General features: G+C 46.3%; 1 protein-coding gene across 1 annotated transcript in view; it reads left to right on the top strand.

Moving 5' to 3' along the window:
• The first annotated feature begins 369 nt into the window (after positions 1 to 369).
• Positions 370 to 20,766, top strand: part of LY86 (lymphocyte antigen 86) — a 54,294-nt gene continuing 33,897 nt past the window's right edge. Inside the window, exon 1 of the mRNA XM_024738822.1 lies at positions 370 to 554. Within this exon, the coding sequence (XP_024594590.1) occupies positions 428 to 554 (127 nt within the window). The 5' untranslated portion in view covers positions 370 to 427. The remainder of the gene's footprint in view (positions 555 to 20,766) is intronic.

Here is a 20,766-nt window from a genome sequence, read left to right as displayed (position 1 = left end):
CCTGGGAACAGGGGACCCAGTGATGGAAAGCATGTGGAGGCCTGTGGTTTCGCTTTCCTGAGTTCTCTGCCCCACCCGGGGGCAGGGCTGTAAGGAGGGTGGGGCAGGAAAGAGGGCTCTTTGGGGGCCCAGTTGTAAGGTCCTGCATCACTTGCTAGCCCCTCTCTTTGAAAGCAGAAAGTCAAACATTAGCCACCCCGGACCCAGACGAGCCTGACGCGTTGATTCAAGCGCCAAAGGTTCTGGGGAACAGCATTCAGAGGTCTCAGCTAACTGCCTTTTGCTTCTCCGAGTGGTTCCCCAAGGAGCATAAAATTTGAGAAGTGAAACTGAACATGTCCCCCCTTTATGAGAGGAGGGGAAGCACCCCGAGGGCCCTTTCTCTTGGGCCAGTTATTCTTCTGTTGGTCACACATAGAACCTCGCCATGCAGGTGCTCATGGCCGCCTTTCTTGTCTGGACTCTGCTGTCTCCCCAGGGCCGTGGCGGGGAAGCCTGGCCTACACACACGGCCTGCAGGGATGAGAGCTTGCAAGTCCTCTACCAGAGCTGTGGTAAGCGCTTTCTGAATGTCCATTTCTGTTCATGGGGAAATTAAGGCCCACAGATGTGAGCTGCTGGAGTGTTTTGTTGGGGTGGGGGAAGGGTGAGGGGGACAGTGGCCAAACAGGTCTGCGAGGACCCCTGGGAGCCCTGGGCAGAAGCAGCGATCGGCCGGGAGAGAGCTTAAGAGTATGGCAAGAGGAACAGAAAAAGACAGTGAGAGTCTAGATACAGCGATTCATTAACATCACAGAGCCCGAAAAAGAACAGACTGACCGGTGAGTCTACCAAATCGTGAAACATCGCCAGTTCAAGATCAGGCCCAGAGCGGCTGGGCCCGTGAGCCATGGCCGCTGAGCCTGCGTGTCCGGAGCCTGTGCTCCGCAACGGGAGAGGCCCACGTACCGCAAAAAAAAAAAAAAAAAGAACTTATTTGATTTTTTAAAAATGAGATGCTTCTGTCGCCTCCCTCGGTTGTACACCCGGGACACCTTGCCAAGTTACTTCATTTGCAAGTTGAGTGAAAAGGTCATTTACACTGAAGGAGAACACTCCTGTCCTGATGACACTCCCAGAGCTTCTATCACAGCAGCAACATCATTCATTCATTCAACAAACACTTATCTGGCAGCTGCCGATGCCAGGATTTTCTCTAGCGCTGGACATAACAAAAGGGAATGAGCTACGTTACCCTATGGGGCAAACGTAGATACCAACCAAAATTGCAATCTAATGAATAGAATGCTGGGAACTGCCGTGATCAGTGTCGGAACCGAGTCTTTGGAGTGTATATTCATCTACTGGAGCTGTTAGAACACCACAGACTGGGAGGCTTAAACAGCAGAAGTGTATCGTCTCACAGTTCTAGAAGCTGCAAGTCCAAGATCAAGTGTCGGAAGGGTTGGTTACTCCTTAGGCCTCTCTCCTTGGCTTGCAGACGGCCGTCTGCTTCTCCTGTCTTTGCTTGGTCTTTGCTCTGTGCCCACATGTTCCTAGTATGTCTGTGTCTCTTCTTATAAGGACATCAGTCATATTGGATCAGGGCCCACAAGTATGACCTCGTTTAATCTTAGTCACCCTTTGAAGACCCTTACTCCATATACCGCCATATTTTAAGGTACCGAGGGGTAGGACTTCCACATATGGATGGGGTTGGGGAATTCAATCCATAAAGGGGGCCTGAGTGACCAGAAAGCAGCCCAGTCTCAGGATCACAGCTTGAATGAAGATTAGGGGGACTGGCTCATGAAGACAGTGTGAAATAGGCCACTTTGGAGGTGGACAGGGGTCAGAATGCTGTTGGACGGTAGGAGGTGGAACGGAGACGCCCTTTAAGCACCCAAGTCGGCTGCGCGGTAAGCTGAGGTGTAGTGTAGATGTCACACTGAGCAGAAGCCGATCCCTACGGCGGCCACCCGAGGAGCTGCCTCAGAGAGGTCCACATTTCACTCTTTTAAAAAGAAGGAACATCGAACATTGAAATGCACACACACATTTTTTTAGCGTAAAAGAGAAGGAATGGCTGGATGCTGGAAGTGTTGATCCCCGGGCTCCTGCTCTGCCTGCGGGGATGGGATGCTTTCTGCTGGCACCTGTTCATTTCAGATGCAGGACCCGAAGCAAGACTCGAGATGAATGCCCTGCTCAGGATTTGTTTTTCCAATTCGTCCTCCCGTGAACGGTTGCCATGGCTGGTCGATCCCTCAGACCAGCCTGACGCCTGCAGCATTCGTCCAAGCCTGGCAAGCCCCTGCCGTGAGAGACGAGAGGAGCAGATGTATCAGGGAAAGAGTGAGAGCTTCTCACCCACCCGCCCAGGGAAGACTCCTCCCTCTGAAGGGGTGGTGGCGCCGTGGGGTCGAATGCTGAGCACAAACCCTGCTCCTCCGGGCACTCAGCAAAAGGAATGGCGGAGACGCAGTCCTAGTCCAAGAGTGGTGGGAGGATGAGACAAGCACTAGGGTACAGGCTGTGTGTGAAGGGCTGCAACAGAGGCACAGGTCCAGCACCAGGGGACATGATGGCTGGAGAGGGTGAGATTGGGACCTAAACCCATCGGGGAAAGGTCATCAAGCTTGAGTTCAACCTTAAAGGATGATACAAACTAATTATAGCATCTCATGTTCATAGAACGTTTATAGGTGCCGGGCACCGTGCTAAGGGCTTTCTAAGGGTTATTCTCATTTACAGATGTGTAAATTGAGGATTAGAGATGTCAGGTAACTTCTCTGAGGCCACAAAGGTAATAGTGGCAGAATCACATCCCCAGTGGCACAGAGGAGGCGTTAGGTAAATATTTGTGGGATTAAAATAAATTGATCCCAGGCCTGTCTGACTCCAGAGCCTACTCTGAATCACCTGCCGTCTAGAATTTTGTCAGAAGGCAAATGGAGTGGAGGTGGGCAGCGGGAAGGAGCATTTCGGCAGAGAACAGCGTGTGTGAAGTTCGGGAAACGTGCCCAGGATTAGAGTTCACGGAGCTGTGGAAGGGATGGGACGTTGGGGAGGGTGAGAGATGAGGTGGGAGACGTGGGCAGAGCCCGGGTGTGATGGGTAATTTTATGTGTCAGTGTGACTGGGCCATGGGATGCCCAGACAGCTGCTTAAACTTCATGTCTGGGTGTGTCTGTGACGGTGTTTCCTGACGAGATTAACACTGGAATCAGGGGACTGAGTAAAGCACATGGTCCGGCCGATGTGAATGGGTCTCAGCCAGCCTGCGAGGGCCTGAGTAGAACACAAAGGCAGAAGAAGGTTGAATTCACTCTCTACCCAACTGCAGACCTGGGGCCCTGATCTCCCACTTGCAGCCCTCCTGGTTGTCAGGCCTTCAAACGACACCGCCAGCCTTCCTGGGGCCCCGGCATGCGGATGGCACATCGTGAGACTTCTCAGGCTCCATCCTCACGTGAGCCGACACCTTGCAATAACTCTCTTTCTAGAATAGAGGCATATATGTAATTCCATTGGTTCTGTTTCTCTGGAGAGCCCTGACTAATACACCGAGAGACCCAGACAAGGTTGGGCTGTATCCTTTTGGCAATGAGGAAAGGATTGCGTTTTGGCAAGATTCCTCAGATAAGGGTAGGAGCGTGGATATGAGACTGAAAACTGTTTGAGGCTTCAGGCAGGATTTGTAGCCTAGAGAATCAATCATCCAGGAAAGAAATCATGGGAGCTAAAGAGCAGAATTTCAACAGGCTTCATGTCAGAAGGAACCTTTGGTGTACACTGAGATCAGCAGAGAGGAAAGCAGTGTCCCGGGAGCTCCTCTAGGGATGGGCCTCCCTCCTCTCTTGAGAGCCTTTGAGCTCTCGGGGACTGAATGGCTGCATACCCCTCTGCAGATGGAGATGCCCCCTCCGCAGCTGGATTCACAGCGGGGCCGCCCCTCGAGGCCTTCGCACTGATGACATAGACATAGTATGTGATCCTTTAGTTGTGATGCTAAATCCAGGCCTGGGGGTTAGACATCCCTGGGCACATCAGGGGTCCCGACATGTGCACAGATGTGGGAGGATCAGCTGACAAAGATAAAGGATCTACGGTCTTCTGGGTTTAGCGCAGAAAATCCTTCATTTTTCCTTTCTCTTTTTGTTTTATCATTTTAGTGGGAGGGGGGATTTTCAGCTAGAAACTGTTCTGAATAAGACAACAATCCTCGAGGTGAATGAAAGAATTTCATAAACAGTTATGCGGCTCTGAACACAGACCAGGAAGTGAGCAAAAGTGTCTGAAAAAGCAGAAGTTCTGCTCTGTCCAACCGTTAGTGCCGCAGCAAAGAAGAGAGGGACAGTCTTCATAAAAGCCAAAGGGGGAACAAACGCAGTCAGGGGTCTTTCTTTTGTTAAATCGTAAGACAATTTCCAGGGCTAGAAAAAGCCCAGGGGCCCCACCCCACATACATGCCCCAAATGTCCACCAATGTGTTTACTGAGGTGCTGCTTCTATCACACAAAGATGGGACGTGTATCACAAAAGTGCACGTGGTCGGAAGATGAACTAGATGGGAGGGGAAGTGGTGGTTGGGGAGGTCAGGACACTTACAACAGAGGGGGCAGCAGCGTGAGGGATAGGAGCTTGGGGTCTGGAATCATTCCAACCCCTAGGCAATACTCTCTGTTTCCTGTCTTTGATTGTAAAGTGGGTTTCCTTGGTGTTTGGTGGCTTTAAAGGACGTGCATTGATTCTTTTAGAGTTTTGGAGGCCAGGAGTCTAAAGTCAGTTTCACTTGGTCAAAGGGCACCCTCACTTGGACTCTCCAGGGGAGGATCCTCTCCTTGCATTGTCCAGCTTCTGCAGCTGCTTCCCTGCATCCTTTGGCCCACAGCCCCCTCCTGCGTCTTCAAAGCCGGCAGCATTGCACCTGGCCTCAGCTGTCACATTCCTTCCTTCTTCTGTGTCAAGTCTCCCTCAGCCTCCCTCTCGTGAGGACACTTGTGATTAGGATAATCTCACGACCTCAGGATCCTTATAGCTTAATCACTTCTGCAAAGTCTTTTTTGCCACTTAAGGTAACATTTACAGGCTCTGGGGATCGGGGCATGGATATCTTTGGGAACAATTATCCAGCCCACTACAATAGGGCTTATCATTTTATCGGCATCTCAGGGCTGTGTGAGGATTAAGTGAAAAGGACTGTGTGAACAGTGCTGGGCACATACTATGTGCTCAGTAAATCTTTGCTGCTGCTGACTTGTAAGACATTTCACCGTCACAAGAGGTGTATTTGACTCTGAGCTTCCTTGAAGCCAGATCAAACAAGGAAATTACACTGTTTACAAAGTCAAGCCAGTTTTCAAGGAGATGTCCAGCTTTTCCTGACCCTGGAATAAGCTGTGAGAAGCATTTCTCCCTGGAGCAAGTGGCATCTGGAGAACATCTCTACAAGAGATGCCACAGTGACTCACATCCACTGCTTTTTGTGGTGCCCCTCAGTGTAGACCAAGGGCTCATTACCAAAATGAAACTCAGGATCGATTTTGCAAAAGGCCACAGTAGAACCGTCCTTGAATGCAGCACGTGCAGGTCTGGGTTGCTCAAGGGGAATTTGGACACCCATAGGAATGAGTGAGCCGCAGGTGCTCCAGGACCCATCCGTAAATACCATTCTTGTGACCATTGCTGCTGTTATGGGGTTTTTGATAAGGGTTGGAGAGCAGAGATCTAAGTTGTGTTTTCTGGCAAGAGCCTTGAGTGCACACCTCAGTGTTGTCAGTTAACCTGCCTTGACGTCAACCAGGCAGAGAGGAGAGTCATAAAAAGTAAAGGACCTGTGACACATGCCCAAATCACTTCATGTCCCCCTTTTTGGTTTCTCTGATACTCACAGTCAACCTGGCCGTTCACTTGGCTCCTGGGGGTCATCTAGGGCAAAGGTCAGCAAAGGAAGCCCACAGGCCAAATCCCACCTGCTGCCTGTTTTTGCACAGCCCACGAGCTAAGAATGGTTTTTACATTTTTAAATGGCTAAAAAAAAAAAAAAATCAAAAGAAGAATAATATTTGTGACATGCGAAAATTATATGAAATTCACATTTCTGTGTCCACAAATAAAGTGTTTCGAAGCTGTGCTACAGTGGCAGTGAGGAGTGTGGCAGTGACTGAGGGCCCCCACAGCCGAAAATATTAACTATTTGGCCCTTCATCGAAAAAGTTTGCTGCTCCCTAGTCAAGGTCAGAAAGAACCTCTCAAGCTCTTCACCAGATCAGAGCCTCAGGTCCTGGGTCTCCTGGATGATTCTAGCCATAAAGAAACTCCATGGCCAAGTGAACTTGGCACCAAAACCACCACGACTGCAAAGGACTTGTAGGATCCCGTTGAGAGAATCGTCGTTGCCATAACGATCTCCTGCTTCTGAATAACGTTTTACAACTTATAAAGTTCTTCCACTTGTAAGGTCTCGTTCAGTCCTCATGAATAGCCCTAGGAGGTATGAAGGGTGTGTATTTCCATTTTCCAGATATAAAAACAGAAGCACATATATATTAAATATCTTAACAAAGTAACATACCTGAGCCCTTGATACAAACCAACCTAAGTGACTCCATGCCCGGTGACCTAAAGCTGTTATCGCGGAACTCTGATACGGAGTAAAAGCCATGCCAGCTGATCCCAGAAACATAGCGTGGGGACAGGGAGAAGGCCCAGCTGAAAAACGAAGCCTTTGGGTGAAGAGGTGAAAACCCTAAGTACTAGCAAAAGGAGGAGGAAAAAGAGGAGGGGGGAGAAGGAGAGGGAAGGAAGACACAGGGAGAAAGGGGGCTGGGCAGGAGAGAGATTTGTCTTCTGAGTCAAGGGTTGTTTCCCCCTCCCACCCCTCCCCACCAGTCTCCCCTCTCTGCACAAGTTCAGAGCTGGGCCAGTACGGCTCTTCCCAAGTGTCCACCAGGACCTGTAGCAGCCACAGAAGACAAGGAAACCCACATCTATGTTTATCAGCCTTGGGTACCGAGTCCTCTTTTGCGGCAAGGTGTCTGGAAATGACACCTCCCAAATTAAAAGAAGCAAATGAAAGGCCATTCTCCTATGGGTGAGAACAACACATTTTACGGCAGAGCCCTCCTGCGCGGATGTCATGCTCACCTCATGGGGAAACCCTATTTCCCTCACACCTGAGAGCAGCTTCCTCTGTGAAGAAGCTGGGGGAAGCCCCATCTCCGGCAGTAAGTTGAGGGCTGTGGGTGGTACCTGTGGGACAGACCAGCCACCTGGGATGTCCTAGGGTCAGGGGACCATGGCATCTGATCGCTGTGATTCAAACTTGCAGCCAACACCAGCTCTTGCCCCCTGAAGGGATCAGCTTTGTCCACTTCTGCCCAAATCAGTTTCACTTTATCTGACCTCCAAAAAGTCCTTAATGACAAAGTCAAAATCAGGTCACATGCGCCCGAATAAGCCATAAGGAGAGTCACACAGGACAATGCATCAGACTCTAAGAATGCGAAACGACGCTGGCCACATTTCCTTCCGAGCAGAGGGTGAACCGCAATGGCCTGGCTGCAGAGCGGAAGGACTTTGATAAAATATCCTAGGAAAAAAATTGTTTTAAACAGCCTGGAAGGAAAGGGAGGGGGGAAAACCTCCTTTCCTCAAAACCTAATAATTCTTCAGTAAACGGAGCATAAAACAAACAAAAGAAGCAATGACATCAAGAAATAATAATATGAATGGAAAACATCACATGCCACGTAGTCATTTAAAAATACTTTAAAAAATTACACGCAGAAAGCAATTTCTCTGTTTATTTTCCTAGATTAATAGGGATATAAATACCGGGCAATTAAAGAAAAGTAAACAGTCAGAGAACCAAAGATGCAACTTCAAAGGGAAAACTTAGGGCCTGCAGGATTCAACAGCTAGTGGCCTTGAGCAGAGTGGGGCCTTTTTGCCAAACTTAAAGACAGGAAGTTGATTTAAAAAAAAAAAGAACGTCAACATTGAGATGCAGATTTTTAAAAATGGGAACAGGAAAAAGTCAAAACTGGACAGGAGCTGAAGGGGAAACAGCCCAGCCCACAGATGCGCTTCTGCCAGAGACCCTGTGTTCCTCCCTGTTTCCCTCTGGTTGTTACCATTTATGGCCAAGTCTCCAAGGTGGTGTTACTTCTCCTAAGAGCTGTTTAAGAGATGCTGAGTAACTTACTGAATAGGGACCTATGGAGACAAAAGACCCAAGAGTCTGTGAGTGTAAGAGGCTCTTTCCATCCTCAGGCAAAATCGGAGGGGCAGCTTAGCTCAAGTTTGGGGAGGAGCCTCTTTGGAGAGTTAGCGATGAGGGAAGACCATCCTCCAGCTCTGCAGCTATTTTGGTAAAGACTACAACGCAGAGGACACACTGCAAAAGCAGCCGCCAGTGTGAGGTCCTGGGCCGGGCTGCAGACTCAGGCCGGCAGAAGGGGCAGCGCGGGTCCAAAGCAGCTTTTTTCTTAGAGGCCGAGGAAAGCGAAGGAGAGAGTCCCCTTCCCAGCTCCAGCTCTTCTCGCTGGAGCACCTGGCAGAGCCCGGCAGGTACCAGGCTCCCATCACCCAGGAGCCCCAGGCTGGCAGCGCCCTCAGCATCACTGGTGAGAGCAGTCGGAAGGCACAAAGCAGGGGCGTGCTGGTCAAGCATACAGGTGGGGAGTGGCGGCGGGGGCACCCTCCAAACCTCAACCCTAAACAACAGTTCAGGGAAAAGGATAATTGAAAGAAAAGGGCCACCCACCCAGGAACTGTGTGCCATCTGGCTTAGCGTGCGTTCCTTCTCTGGGATGCCTTGTGAAGTGAGAGCCCAGGCTCCTGATCTAGTATTTCATTCTGGGGTCCTAGAGTAGCCAGGTGAGCATCCCTGGAAGTACTCTGGGGTCTCCCAGGAAACAAGCGCTATAGAATTCGCGCATGCGTCTGGGCGCAGCCGGGGTGATTCCTGCGCAGTGGGCAATGGGCAAGCCTGTGTCTGCTGGCCTCCTTGTGAGGGATCCAAGAAGGCCGAGTTGTGCCTCCGTGCCCTTTTGAAATTCTGCGCCCGTTTCCCCTGCGGTGCCTCTCCGCTTCCGGAACAGAAGGAAGTAGTAACCAGGCCAGGAGGTAATGGCCAGGAGGAAAATGAAAAAGACCCTCAGCCCAGAAAGCACTGCTTCCAAGCACAACTTAACAGTGGGAGATTCACACAGGCTGTCTGGGGACCTAGAGTGAGGTCAATGGGCTCCCTTATTTGAAGCCTGGCATCTCCCCTCTGGCCAGGTGGGAACTGCGCCAGCCCCGGCGACAAATCCAGACGAGAATGATCAGGGTTCCCTCTGCCTGTTCACCATTAGAATCCTTTCCCGTAGCTGGGAACTTTCTTATTCGGAGGGCTTCTCCGTATGTTTCAGTGCTCAATTTCATGCCTCCCGTACTGAATTAAAAATAGCCCTTTAAGCAATTAAACTCTACTTGCATAATTAATAAATCAAAACTTTGTAAATTTAACAAATTACTTTTATTGCAGGCATATATCCATGGGTCAGAAATTTTTTAATAGAATTCTCTTAAGCATGTAAACAAATACAGCGGATTTCCTTAAATGCTTTAAAATCTTTAAAGGCAGAGGCAAAGCAAGCAGAAGTTATCGCGGTGATTGTTCCATTTACTGTGACCCTTTCCTTAAACTAGTGTCAAAATATCGGTACTATGCGCTTAACTTTATTTCTTTATCATCTTTACATTGATGTTTATTCTCCCCTGTATTCTTATTTTTCTTGGAGTTATAAAAATACTTAGTGCAGTATTTTCCCAGCTGTCTAGTATGTTCCAGACCAAAGATGAATACTATCGCTCAGACCAACCAGGACGCAGGTTTTGAGTCACCAATCAGTTGATCCTAGGCCTGGCGGCACCGGGTCAGCAAGGTGAGGTCTCTGTACTTAAACTTGACCTATTACATCCTGAAGACCTTTTCAGCCCCTTGCTTTCACAGGGTTCCCTGTATGCCGCTGCTCTTTCATCAATTGATGAGTGTTTTGCTGGGTCATTGTGATGCCATCCTGGCATTATTATGCATTAACCCAGCCTGTCAGCATTGCTGGAAACGTACACCTACCACCCTAATGTCAGAAATACAGTGAGAGGGGTCATTTAGAGGAGATGATGGATTTTGTCTGCACAGTTGAGGTTCATCTTTACGACATTTAGCTAACTCATCCTCTTAGAACATAGCACTGGACTGTCTCTCTACTTGTATATTCTGTGTGGTTTCTGGTGCTGACTTGACTCTCGTCCAGCTTTCTATCCAATTTTTATATGAGGCCACTTGAGCTGATCAATCCTTCTGTTCTAATTTTTCCCAAGCACTTCTGTTATATGTATATACATATACTTTTTTTCTGGCTTATTCACAATGCTTTGTCCTTACTACTACCTACTTACAAAGATAGAAAAAAAAATTCGGTGGTTCTCTCCACTCTGTCCAAACGGGTGGGGACTCTCTGAACCTCTAAGAACAAGGCTTCGTGCTCATCCAGTGTTTGGGATGTGACGCAACTCCCTTTTCATCTTTGCTCGGGCTGCCTCACGCAGACAAACCTGTGAAATGATTCTGAAAGAATCGCGAGGGTTGAGGTCTTCAAGAGCCCCAAACAGCAGGCAATGCCTTTCTTCCTATTCCCAGAAACTGCCTGGTATCGCCCCAATCAGCAGAAGCGAGCAGGTCCCCGGTGATCTCCTCCCACCTGCCCCCTCCCGGTTAGAGATGGTCCAACAGGGCACCGCCCCCTGCCCCCCACAGCGTTGGCTTGCCCTCTCTTTCCAGCTCCGTGGCCAGTGTAGAGGACTTTGGTCTGTCCAGTTACAGTTTGCTGTGGCTGTAGAGCTGCTAACGGATAGGAAGGGAGCACACTGCAGCACGGGGGGAGGTTCCTAGAGCCGCTCTTGGTGGAGCCTTACGCTCCGTGAGGCTAAAGGATCTGTTTCTGACCGTGGCCTTGTGGCCGTCTTTTGTGGTCACGGATGTAAGTGGCCTCGAAAGGAGCCGGGCGGCCAGGGACTGTCACATGACCACCTATTTATTTCTCCACCAGCCTGGGGCTCTGCAGGCAGGTGGGGAGGGGTCAGCATTCTTTCAGTCCCCGCCCACAGGCTCAGAGCAGCCGGGGGACCTCTTACTGAACTGGGAAATGTGCTGGGCAGACAGAACCTCAGGGCTTCAGTCCGAGCACCTCCGTGTTCAGAAGAGGAAACTCGGAGCCAGAGAAGCAATGTGTCCCGATCACAGCCACAGAGCAGGGTGGTGGCGGCCCCATCCCAGGACCCTCCTGGGCAGCTCTGCGTCCTGTCCTCTGCATAAACGCCATGATGTGAACTCACCCAATGTCAGGCCAGAGATACTGCGTACACCGCGACCAGATCTTCCCCTTCATACTCACACCCCCGAAGTGCACAGGATCCTCTTTCTAGGCAGCCCTTCTCTTAAGGCGATGTGCCCTCATCCCTCCCTGCCAGGCCCCTACAAAACAAGGGATTTTGTGTATACACAAGAGCTAAGGGGGCTCGTTTATAATACTGAGAGGACCATTTAGTTCCATAAATGTCCTAACACTGCAAACTTTACATACAAATGACATAGTTTCATAGAACAGTGAAGGCGAGAGCTCCCCTGGCGTCAGCAGGCTTGGGTCTAGAACCTGCCTGGTGACTGTTCCAGAAGGGTAGTACTGGAGACTCAGTTCTCTGGAGTCTATATTCTAGCCTGACTTATACGGAGCTGATGGAATTCCAGCAGGACGGAGAGTGGATAGGAAGATCGTGTTCCAGGGTGAACAGCTTTTCTGCCTCACACTTGGCTTTGGTTTTAACTAAATGAAAGAACAATTCTTGTGTCAGTGAGTGTGCATGTTTCCCCAAAAAAAAATACCTTAGGAGAAAATTGCCAATGGCTCTCAGTTTACTTGAAGCAGTGGTTGGACAGCAAGTATCAAGTGTCCAATTGTGTCTGAGGTTTTAGAGCTGGGAGCCAAAATAATGAGCAGAAGTGTGTAAACACTGCCTGCTCTCGGGGTCTCAGCGGTGCTGCCTTCCTGGGGGAGCGGACCTTCAGAATTCTGGAAAGCGGTGACAGAGAGAAGACCATAGTTCCCTTCCTGCAAAACTCATCAATTCCTTACATCTCACCCATTCCAGAAGCTATAGGGCTCGACTCAAACGCTCAAATACACTCATGGAAAAGGCAAATTATGAAGGAGGTGGGTCAGTTGTAATTTACAATAGAAAGTTACAGGGACTATAGCTCTCCTCTCATCTCGAAGAGGAAACTACTATTCAGCTCCATCCGATCGCTGTGTGGGATTGTGGGACCTGGGATGTCTAACCTTCTGTTATACTTTTTCAGAAGAAAAGTTCCTAATCTAGAAGGACAACCTCCTAATTTATGAATACGGCAATTAGCCTAAGTGTTTTTTTTTTAACATCTTTATTGGAGTATAATTGCTTTACAATGGTGTGTTAGTTTCTGCTATATAACAAAATGAATCAGCTATACATATACACACATCCCCATATCTCTTCCCTCTTTTATCTCCCTCCCACCCTCCCTATCTCACCCCTCTAGGTGGTCACAAAGCACTGAGCTGATCTCCCTGTGCTATGCGTCTGCTTCCCACTAGCTATCTGTTTTACATTTGGTAGTGTATATATGTCCATGCCACTCTCTCACTTCGTCCCAGCTTACCCTGCCCCCTCCCCGTGTCCTCAGGTCCACTCTCTATGTCTGCGTCTATATTCCTGTCCTGCCCCTAGGTTCTTCAGAACAGTTTTTGTTTGTTTGTTTGTTTGTTTTTTAGATTCCATATATATGTGTTAGCATACAGTATTTGTTTTTCTCTTTCTGACTTACTTCACTCTGTATGACAGACTCTAGGTCCATCCACCTCACTACAAATAACTTAATTTCATTTCTTTTTATGGCTGAGTAATATTCCATTGTATATGTGCCAGATCTTCTTTATCCATTCATCTGTCGATGGACACTTATAGCCTAAGTGTTTTTAAACATTGTGCAGGCCAAAAAACACATCTGAAAGCTAGAAGCAAATCAAGCTCTAGCCATTTATGGCCTCTGCTGTAGAGAGGGGAGACTTTAGTCTGGTTATGCCTTTTTTTTTTTGCTACCTAGACCTGAATGGCTTCCCTTCCTGGACTCAGAGTATCTCTAAAAAACCATCTTACAGTTCAGTTTTAACATCACTACCCTCTGTATCAAAGTGACGTCACCATATGAATCCCCAAGAATGCCAAATATGTAAAAGTTAGGTAACCAGTTACTCAATTTGGAATATTCTTGCTGGCCTAAGAATCAAGTATTCAAGTATGTCCAGTCCGTGCTATTTCCATCATCATCCAAACACCTGGAACTGCCAGTTAGATTTTGACCCAGATCTGTTGAAATGCTTCTTGCCACCTACAAACTTCACTAAAATGTGTATTTCTAAAAAAAACGCTAGAAAGCAGGAGGCCTAGAATATAAACTACTCTAAAGATGAAACTATTTCTTTGCATTTGTCTTTGAAACCACAACAATTAGCACCATATACATAGTCAATATTCGTTATAAAGTAGAGGAATAAGCTTAAGTGTTAAGTTTAGAGTTTCCTGAGAAATGATCAGTGACACAGGAATTGAGCGCAAATTTATTTAAGAAATGATTCTGGGAAGAACCAGAAGAGAGTGAAAAAGTGAGGCAGGGAAGAAAAGGAAGCCAATCCAGGTAACCACTGTGGGCAACTGAAGCCTGGTCCTTCTGGGGACCCCTGGGAGACCCGTGAAACATGCCTTATGGTGGTCAGGTCTGAAGGGAGAAGAAATTGGGGCATTGGTCTAGCAACTTCTATCTGTCATGGTTGTTCCTGGGTACACTGGCTCCCCAGCACTACTGGCTTGACAGTGTATAGAACAAGCTCACTCCCACACCCAGAGAAAGCCCTCAGGCAGTCATAGGTATCTGCAGGAAGGCTTTGGAGAGAATAAATCCCCTTTGTGCATTGGAACTTCTCATATACACAAAAGCATTCATGAAGAGGACGCTGACAAAAGAGAGACAAAGACAACCCACAAAAAGTGGCCATTGCAGGTGGAATGGGCAAGCTTCTGGTCTCCACATCATGAAAAACTGTCTTGCTATAAAACATCTGGGTACGATGTGACACAAATCTTTTTAAATGCATAGGTAAGCTTGCATGAAAGAACGGGAGGTTTCCAAGAGCCAGAGCTGAAAGAAAGCACAAAAGCAGAGTGGAAAGCCAGCACCGAGGCTATGTCTGTCCTCAGAACAGGTGTTTGACTCCATGGGCCAGAATGTGGCTTCAATGGCTCTGTGAGAGTCTGGCAAGCATGCCCTGTGCTGTGCAAGATGGAAATCAATCCCATCATGAAACAAGGACCGTCAAAGAGTTATAGCCACAATTAAAAGTAGACCAAAAAAACCACATTCTTCAGCAAAATGGAAGACAAAGAAACTTACCTGACTCTGCTTGGCCTCTGGAGAAAGTAACTCTTCCCTGAGAAGCAGTAACTCCAGACCTGATATCACCACTGGTTTGGGGCTCAAACCTCTATATACAAAAATGTATATTCCCTTCGTGATCCAGGAAATCCCAAGCCTAGAAATTAAATTAAAGTGGGTCTTGATTGGGAATACCTGGGACATATTGACAGAAGAAAATGCAAACTTTCTCTGGAGGAATACATACTCTCAATTCAGGTTTCACATGATTTCTGAAGATTGAGCTCACAATCCAAAATTTAAAAACACAAGGAAATAAGCCACCATGAGGGAAAGTCAGCAGAAAAACAAAAAGCAAAATTATAGCCCTATATGTTTTAGATTTGGAAAATATAAGATACATATGAATATGAAACTGAGAACATGTCATTTGTTTAAAGAAATAAAAGAGGGAATCTAAAACATGAGCAAGGAAAAATACAATGTAAAAAAACACATCTGAAAGATTTGAAAAAGAATCAAAGAGAAACCCTTAAAATAAAATATTTAATTGTTGAAATAAAAAAATCATGGCTAGGTTAAAACACAGATTTTAAAATAGCTTAGAGAGAACTAATGAACTGGATGAAAGGTCTGGAGATATGACTCAAAATGCGTCATGGAGAAATCGAGAGATATGAGCTACAGCTATAAAACAAAACAGAGATAATAGGGAAAAGGCAATTTCTGAAGAAAAGTACTGGGATTTCCTGGAATTAATGAAAGACATGAATCTTCAAATTCAGTAAACACAACAATTCCCATGTGGGATTCATAAAAAGAATTCCACAACTAGACCCATCGGAGTAAAACCACAAATTAACAAAGGGAAAAAAAATAACTGGTATAAATATATAGCAAGAGAAATCATGTAGCAAAAAATTATATTTAGACTGATAGAAGATTTTAATATAGCAACAGCAATATACTCAGAGAAAAGAGAAAACAGCAATCGACTTCAACTTCTCTATTTAACTAATTACCACTCAAAAATAAGAGTGAATTAAAGACTTTTTTTGACAAACAAAATCTAGAGTTTGCCACCAAAAGACTCACAGTAATGGAACTTTCTAAGGCAGGGGTCCCCAAGCCCCCAGGCCGTGGACCACTACTGGTCCATAGCCTCTTAGGAACAGGCCCACAAAGCAGGAGGTGAGTGGCGGGTGAGCAAGCGAAGCTTCATCTGCTGCTCCCCATCGCTAGCATTACCGCCTGAACCATCACCCCACCACCACCACTCCCCCCACCCCCGCATCCCATCCGTGGAAAAATTGTCTTCCACGAAACCGGTCCCTGGTGCCAAAAAGGTTGGGGGCCACTGTTCTAAGGGATACTTCAGAAAGACACAAAATGTTCCCAGAAATAAGTTCTGAAATGCAAGATGGAATGGGAGAAAGGAATTAATACATTAAAAGAAACAATGAATGATAATAATATCTAATTTGAAACAGGAATGTATTTGTTTCCTATTGTTGCATAATGAATTACCCTAAAATTTAGCAGTTTAAAACAACAACCATTATTATCCCACAGTTTTTAATGGCTGAATAACTTACATATATATAACTATAATAAAATGTTTATCCACTCATCCATCAGTGGACATTTAGTTTGTTTCCGTGTCTTGACTATTGTAAATAATACTGCTGTGAACATGGGGGTGCAGATATCTTTCCAAGTTAATGTTTGTGTTTCCTTTGGATCTATTCCCAGAAGTGGAATTGCTAAATCATATGGTAGTTCTATTTTTAATTTTTTGAGGATCTACCAGATTGAATTTTAAAAATAAGCTCTCTGCTCTTTAAAGAAATGTACCTAAAATACAAATCTACAGTAAACATCACACTTAATGGTGAAACATTGGAAACATTCCCTTTAAAACCAAGAACCAGACAAGAGCACCCACCATCACCAGTTACATTGAACATGACACTGAAGGCCCTCACCAGCACAGTAAATAAAATGTTTAAGGATTTGAAAAGAGGATACAAAATATTATTATATGCATACAATATGACTGTCAACATAGAAAAACCTAATTAAAATTTATTGGAATTAATGGGAGTTGAACTAACAATTTATTTTGAAATCAGTGTATTATATTATTCCAAGAGATAGCTAGCATACGTGGCTTTGGTTAATTCACTTTCACAGATGTAGAATACATCATTATTTGCATAGACTAAAATTATATACATTCTCCTTTTTAAAAATATTTTTTAAAACTTATTTATTTTATTTATTTATTTTTGGATCTGTTGGGTCTTCGTTGCTGAGCACGGGCTTTCTCTAGCTGAGGTGAGCAGGGGCTACTCTTTGTTGTGGTGCACGGGCTCCTCGTTGCGGTGGCTTCTCTTGTTGTGGAGCATGGGCTCTAGGTGCATGGGCTTCAGTAGTTGCAGCACGCAGGCTCAGCAGTTGTGGCTCGTGGGCTCTAGAGCCAGGCTCAGTAGTTGTGGTGCACGGGCTTATTTGCTCTGCGGCATTTTGGATCTTCCCGGAGCAGGGATTGAACCCGTGCCCCCTGCATTGGCAAGCAGATTCTTAACCACTGTGCCACCAGGGAAGCCCCTATACATTCTCCCTTTAATAAATATTTAGGTTGCCTCTAATTTTTCACAATTACAAACGGTTGTGAGCACCTATTATTTATGTCTCCTTATGTCAGAAAATGCTTCCCAACCCAGGACTTTTCTTTCCATTTCTCTGAGGCTTAGTTAAGCCTAGGCAAAGGTATGTAGAAGAATTTCTCTAGTTTAACCAGTTTTGTCTAGTAATGTTTCCATACAATAACAGTTTTTAAATGCTATGTTCTGAAAACACACGAACAGATGGCAAAAAAAAAAAAAGGCTGAACGATATCCAAATGGTTCCAATGATGGCGTGAAGGAGATGGGTGAGGTGTTGAGTCAGGTCTGCTTGAAACTTTGCAGTGATCAGCTCACATGCTGCACTGAACTTGTGTGCAGGTCATTGGGGCAGGTAGTCTGTGGTTATTCAGTAAGTGCGTGACTCATTTATTAATCTGAAGTCAGGTTTCCATCTTATTTTTCACGTCAGTTTGCAATGTTCCAACAGAATTCTTTTTATATTTTTATCAAAAGTATTTTTAATCCTCTAAACAGGAGGAAACTAATAGGATTGTGTTGATTCAGGAAGCAGAGAAATGAGTTCTTTTCTTAATTAGGAATTTATTTTGCTGGCAGAGGATCCAAACTAAAGGCAGCTGGTTCTTTTCTCCTCCAGTATCGACCAGTGAGCGCTTGTAGACCTATGTCATTCCTGTCACGGGATTCTGTTCCTGGGTGGTCCATGCCACACAATGAGAAACATCCTTCTCCTTCCCATCAGGGAGAGCTCTACTGCAAAGCTGGGACATCCAGCAGATTCATTCTGGCTCCATCTCCTAATGTGAGACATGCAAGAATAAGTGGTGAACCAGTTCTGGGAATTTGGAATCCTGCTTCCCGGATTTCAGTACAAGACATCCTGGTGGAAACTCTCATTGGGTACCGACTCCACCTTCTCAGTAAATCTCCAGGGTGTTTTTAGGAAGAGTCGATTAAATGTTCTGGAGATACTGTGCCTCTTATTCTCTCATGAAGGATGCATCTGTGATCCCCCTTGAACACTTCCTCTCCCTTTCAGTGCCTTCTGTTGGGCACTCATGCTCATTCCATCTCAGGGTGGTCAATTCAGAAACAGTGTCACTCTCTGGACCCTTTTCTGACTGCTAACAGTGAAGAGGAGGGTCTTTACACGTGTTATGGACTGTATTGTCTCCCCAAAAGTCATATGCTGAAGCTCTAAACCTCAATGTGGTGGTATTTGGAGGAGGGGTGTTTGGGAGGTAATTAGGGTTAGATGAGGTCATGAGGGTGGGGCCCTGTGATGGAATTAGTGACCTTCTAAGAGGAAGAGACCAGAGAGGTCTCTCTCTCTGTCTCTGCCATATGAGGACACATGGAGAAGTCAGCAAACCAGGAAGAGGGCTCCTACCAGGAAGCAAATCAGCCAGAATCCTGATCTTGGACTCCCCAGCTTCCAGAACTGTGAGAAATTAAGCCACCCAGTCTGTGGTATTTTGTTGTGACAGCCTGACAAACTAAGACAAACCATCAGCTCCGTCAGTAGGCTTGCCTCCTAGGAAAAGTGTACATTGATGTTTCCTCCTGTGACTCTGATGGGGGGTTGGAGGCAGCAGTGGACACTTTGTTACCCAGTGTGGGGAGAGCAGGACTCAAGGGGGAAGAAGTATATAGTAAGTTGCTCTCACACTAGAAAGCGCTGGGGAAACAAGTCATAAGAATTAGCACTTGTTCTGCAGGCCTCCATGTGACGGCATGACAAGAACTTCCTCAGGGGTCCTGAACACAGCGCTGGGAAGGAAGGGGGGCTATGGAAGGAAACCCCCATCACGGCTGGTCATCCAAGCCGCCCTCCACCAGATGGACATTAACAACCATTAGCCACTGCTGCGTGTGCATCTCACAGCTTCTAGGAGTTGATCATTCCTGAGAACTTCCACCTCACGTCATGGAGGGAGTTTTGCCTGAACCTTGAAGGCTGAGTGGGCAAAAAAGTTGTCAACCCCCTGTAGTTGTTGACTACAGCCCCTTTCCCGATTCCTCCCAGGGAACAAGCTTCTTGGGCAAGTGTTTCTCTTAAGAGGGCATGCCTACTAGGCTGGAGGGAATGTAATATGCACGGCCACTGTGGAAAACTGGCTGTTTCTTATAAAACCAAACATACGCTTACCATATAACCCAGCAACCCCAGTCCTGGGTATTTATCCCAGAGAAATGAAGACCGTGTTCATACAAAAACTTGTATGTGAAAGCTTTATTTCTAATAGTCCCAAACTGGCCAGATGTCCTTCAACAGGTGAGTAGTTAAACAAGCTGTGAAACGTCCACACTACAGAAAACAACTCAGCCACAAAAACGAATGAGACACACAACCACCTGGATGGGTCTCCAGGACACCATGGAGAATGAAAAAAATCCAATCTCAAAAGGTCGCATATGAGGTGATCATTTTGTAATGTATAAAAATATTGAATCACTATGCTGTATACCTGAAACTAATATAATATTGTAAGTCCACTATACTTCAATTTAAAAAAAAATATATATATATATGACAAGTTAAGAAGCAAGCGTACATATTGTATGGTTCCATTTGGGTAACATTCTCAAGATGACAAAATGATACTGCTGGAGCAGTCAGTGATTCATGGTTTCTGGGGTGTAGGGAAGGGGAGGTGGGGTAGGGAGTGCCTGTCAAAGGCCAGCATGAGGAGCATTCTCTGTGTCTGTATCTTGATTGCGGTGGTAGTAGTTGAAGGAGTGAATAGCAACACCGTTACTAAGCTTGTGTTTAACCTGCAAAGGGGCCAGGCCAGGTAGTGTGGAGTGAGAGCACGGGAGATACGCCTTGCATGCAGAAGACAGTTTGACTCTATGTTGACTATAAAATGAGAGATTTAGAGTATACGTGTATCTTTTATTGAGTTTGTGTTTGGACCATGTAGTATCGTAATTAGGTGATGGAAGTGTTATACTCCAGATGAAAGCAGCAGCCTGTTCTGGTTTGTCTTTGTATCCCCAAGGCCTAGTGTTCTTCCTGCCATGTGTCAGGTACTCAGTAAAATGAACGAGAGGCTAAGTTGCAGTTCCCATTCTCCAGCCACTAAGAGGCACTGTCACCTGTAAGACAGGTTCAAGTTTGCTCGTACGCTCATGTTAAGATTTTTTGTGGCACCATGATACCCCCTTGGTAACATGCAATAAAACTGCGCATTTAGTGTTTATTGTCAGTCTACACTTGAGATGCAAAAGATCGATCTTAATAGCTTCAAGTGGGTCGTTATTTTCCCTGAGACATTTGGCAAGGTGTATTGGATGAAACCTCATCCTCATTGCCATTTCTCTCTTTTTGGTCTCTAATGTGTATACTATCATACAAAAACCATCTCCCCCTAAGCTCGTGGAAGCCAAACACAGGTTACTCCTGGGGAGTGGAATTCAGAGGCCAAAAGAGGATGCAGTTCACACCCCTTCTCCATCAATACTGAGTTCCAGTGAATCCAAAGCAGACAAGGTGAGGGATCCAGGATTTTGAATTTGGCAGCCCAAACCTACCTTCACACTCAAAAATGCATTCACCAGGCTTACCAGGTGGCCTGCGGGGTGTAGGAATTCTTGCCCTCTGTACAGCTACAAGCAGGA

This window comes from Neophocaena asiaeorientalis, unplaced genomic scaffold (genome assembly GCF_003031525.2).
Source record: "Neophocaena asiaeorientalis asiaeorientalis breed wild unplaced genomic scaffold, Neophocaena_asiaeorientalis_V1.1 scaffold307, whole genome shotgun sequence".
Classification (NCBI taxonomy): domain Eukaryota; kingdom Metazoa; phylum Chordata; class Mammalia; order Artiodactyla; family Phocoenidae; genus Neophocaena; species Neophocaena asiaeorientalis.
The sequence above is the reverse complement of the archived record's forward strand: the minus strand, read 5'-3'. Positions and strand labels throughout refer to the sequence as shown.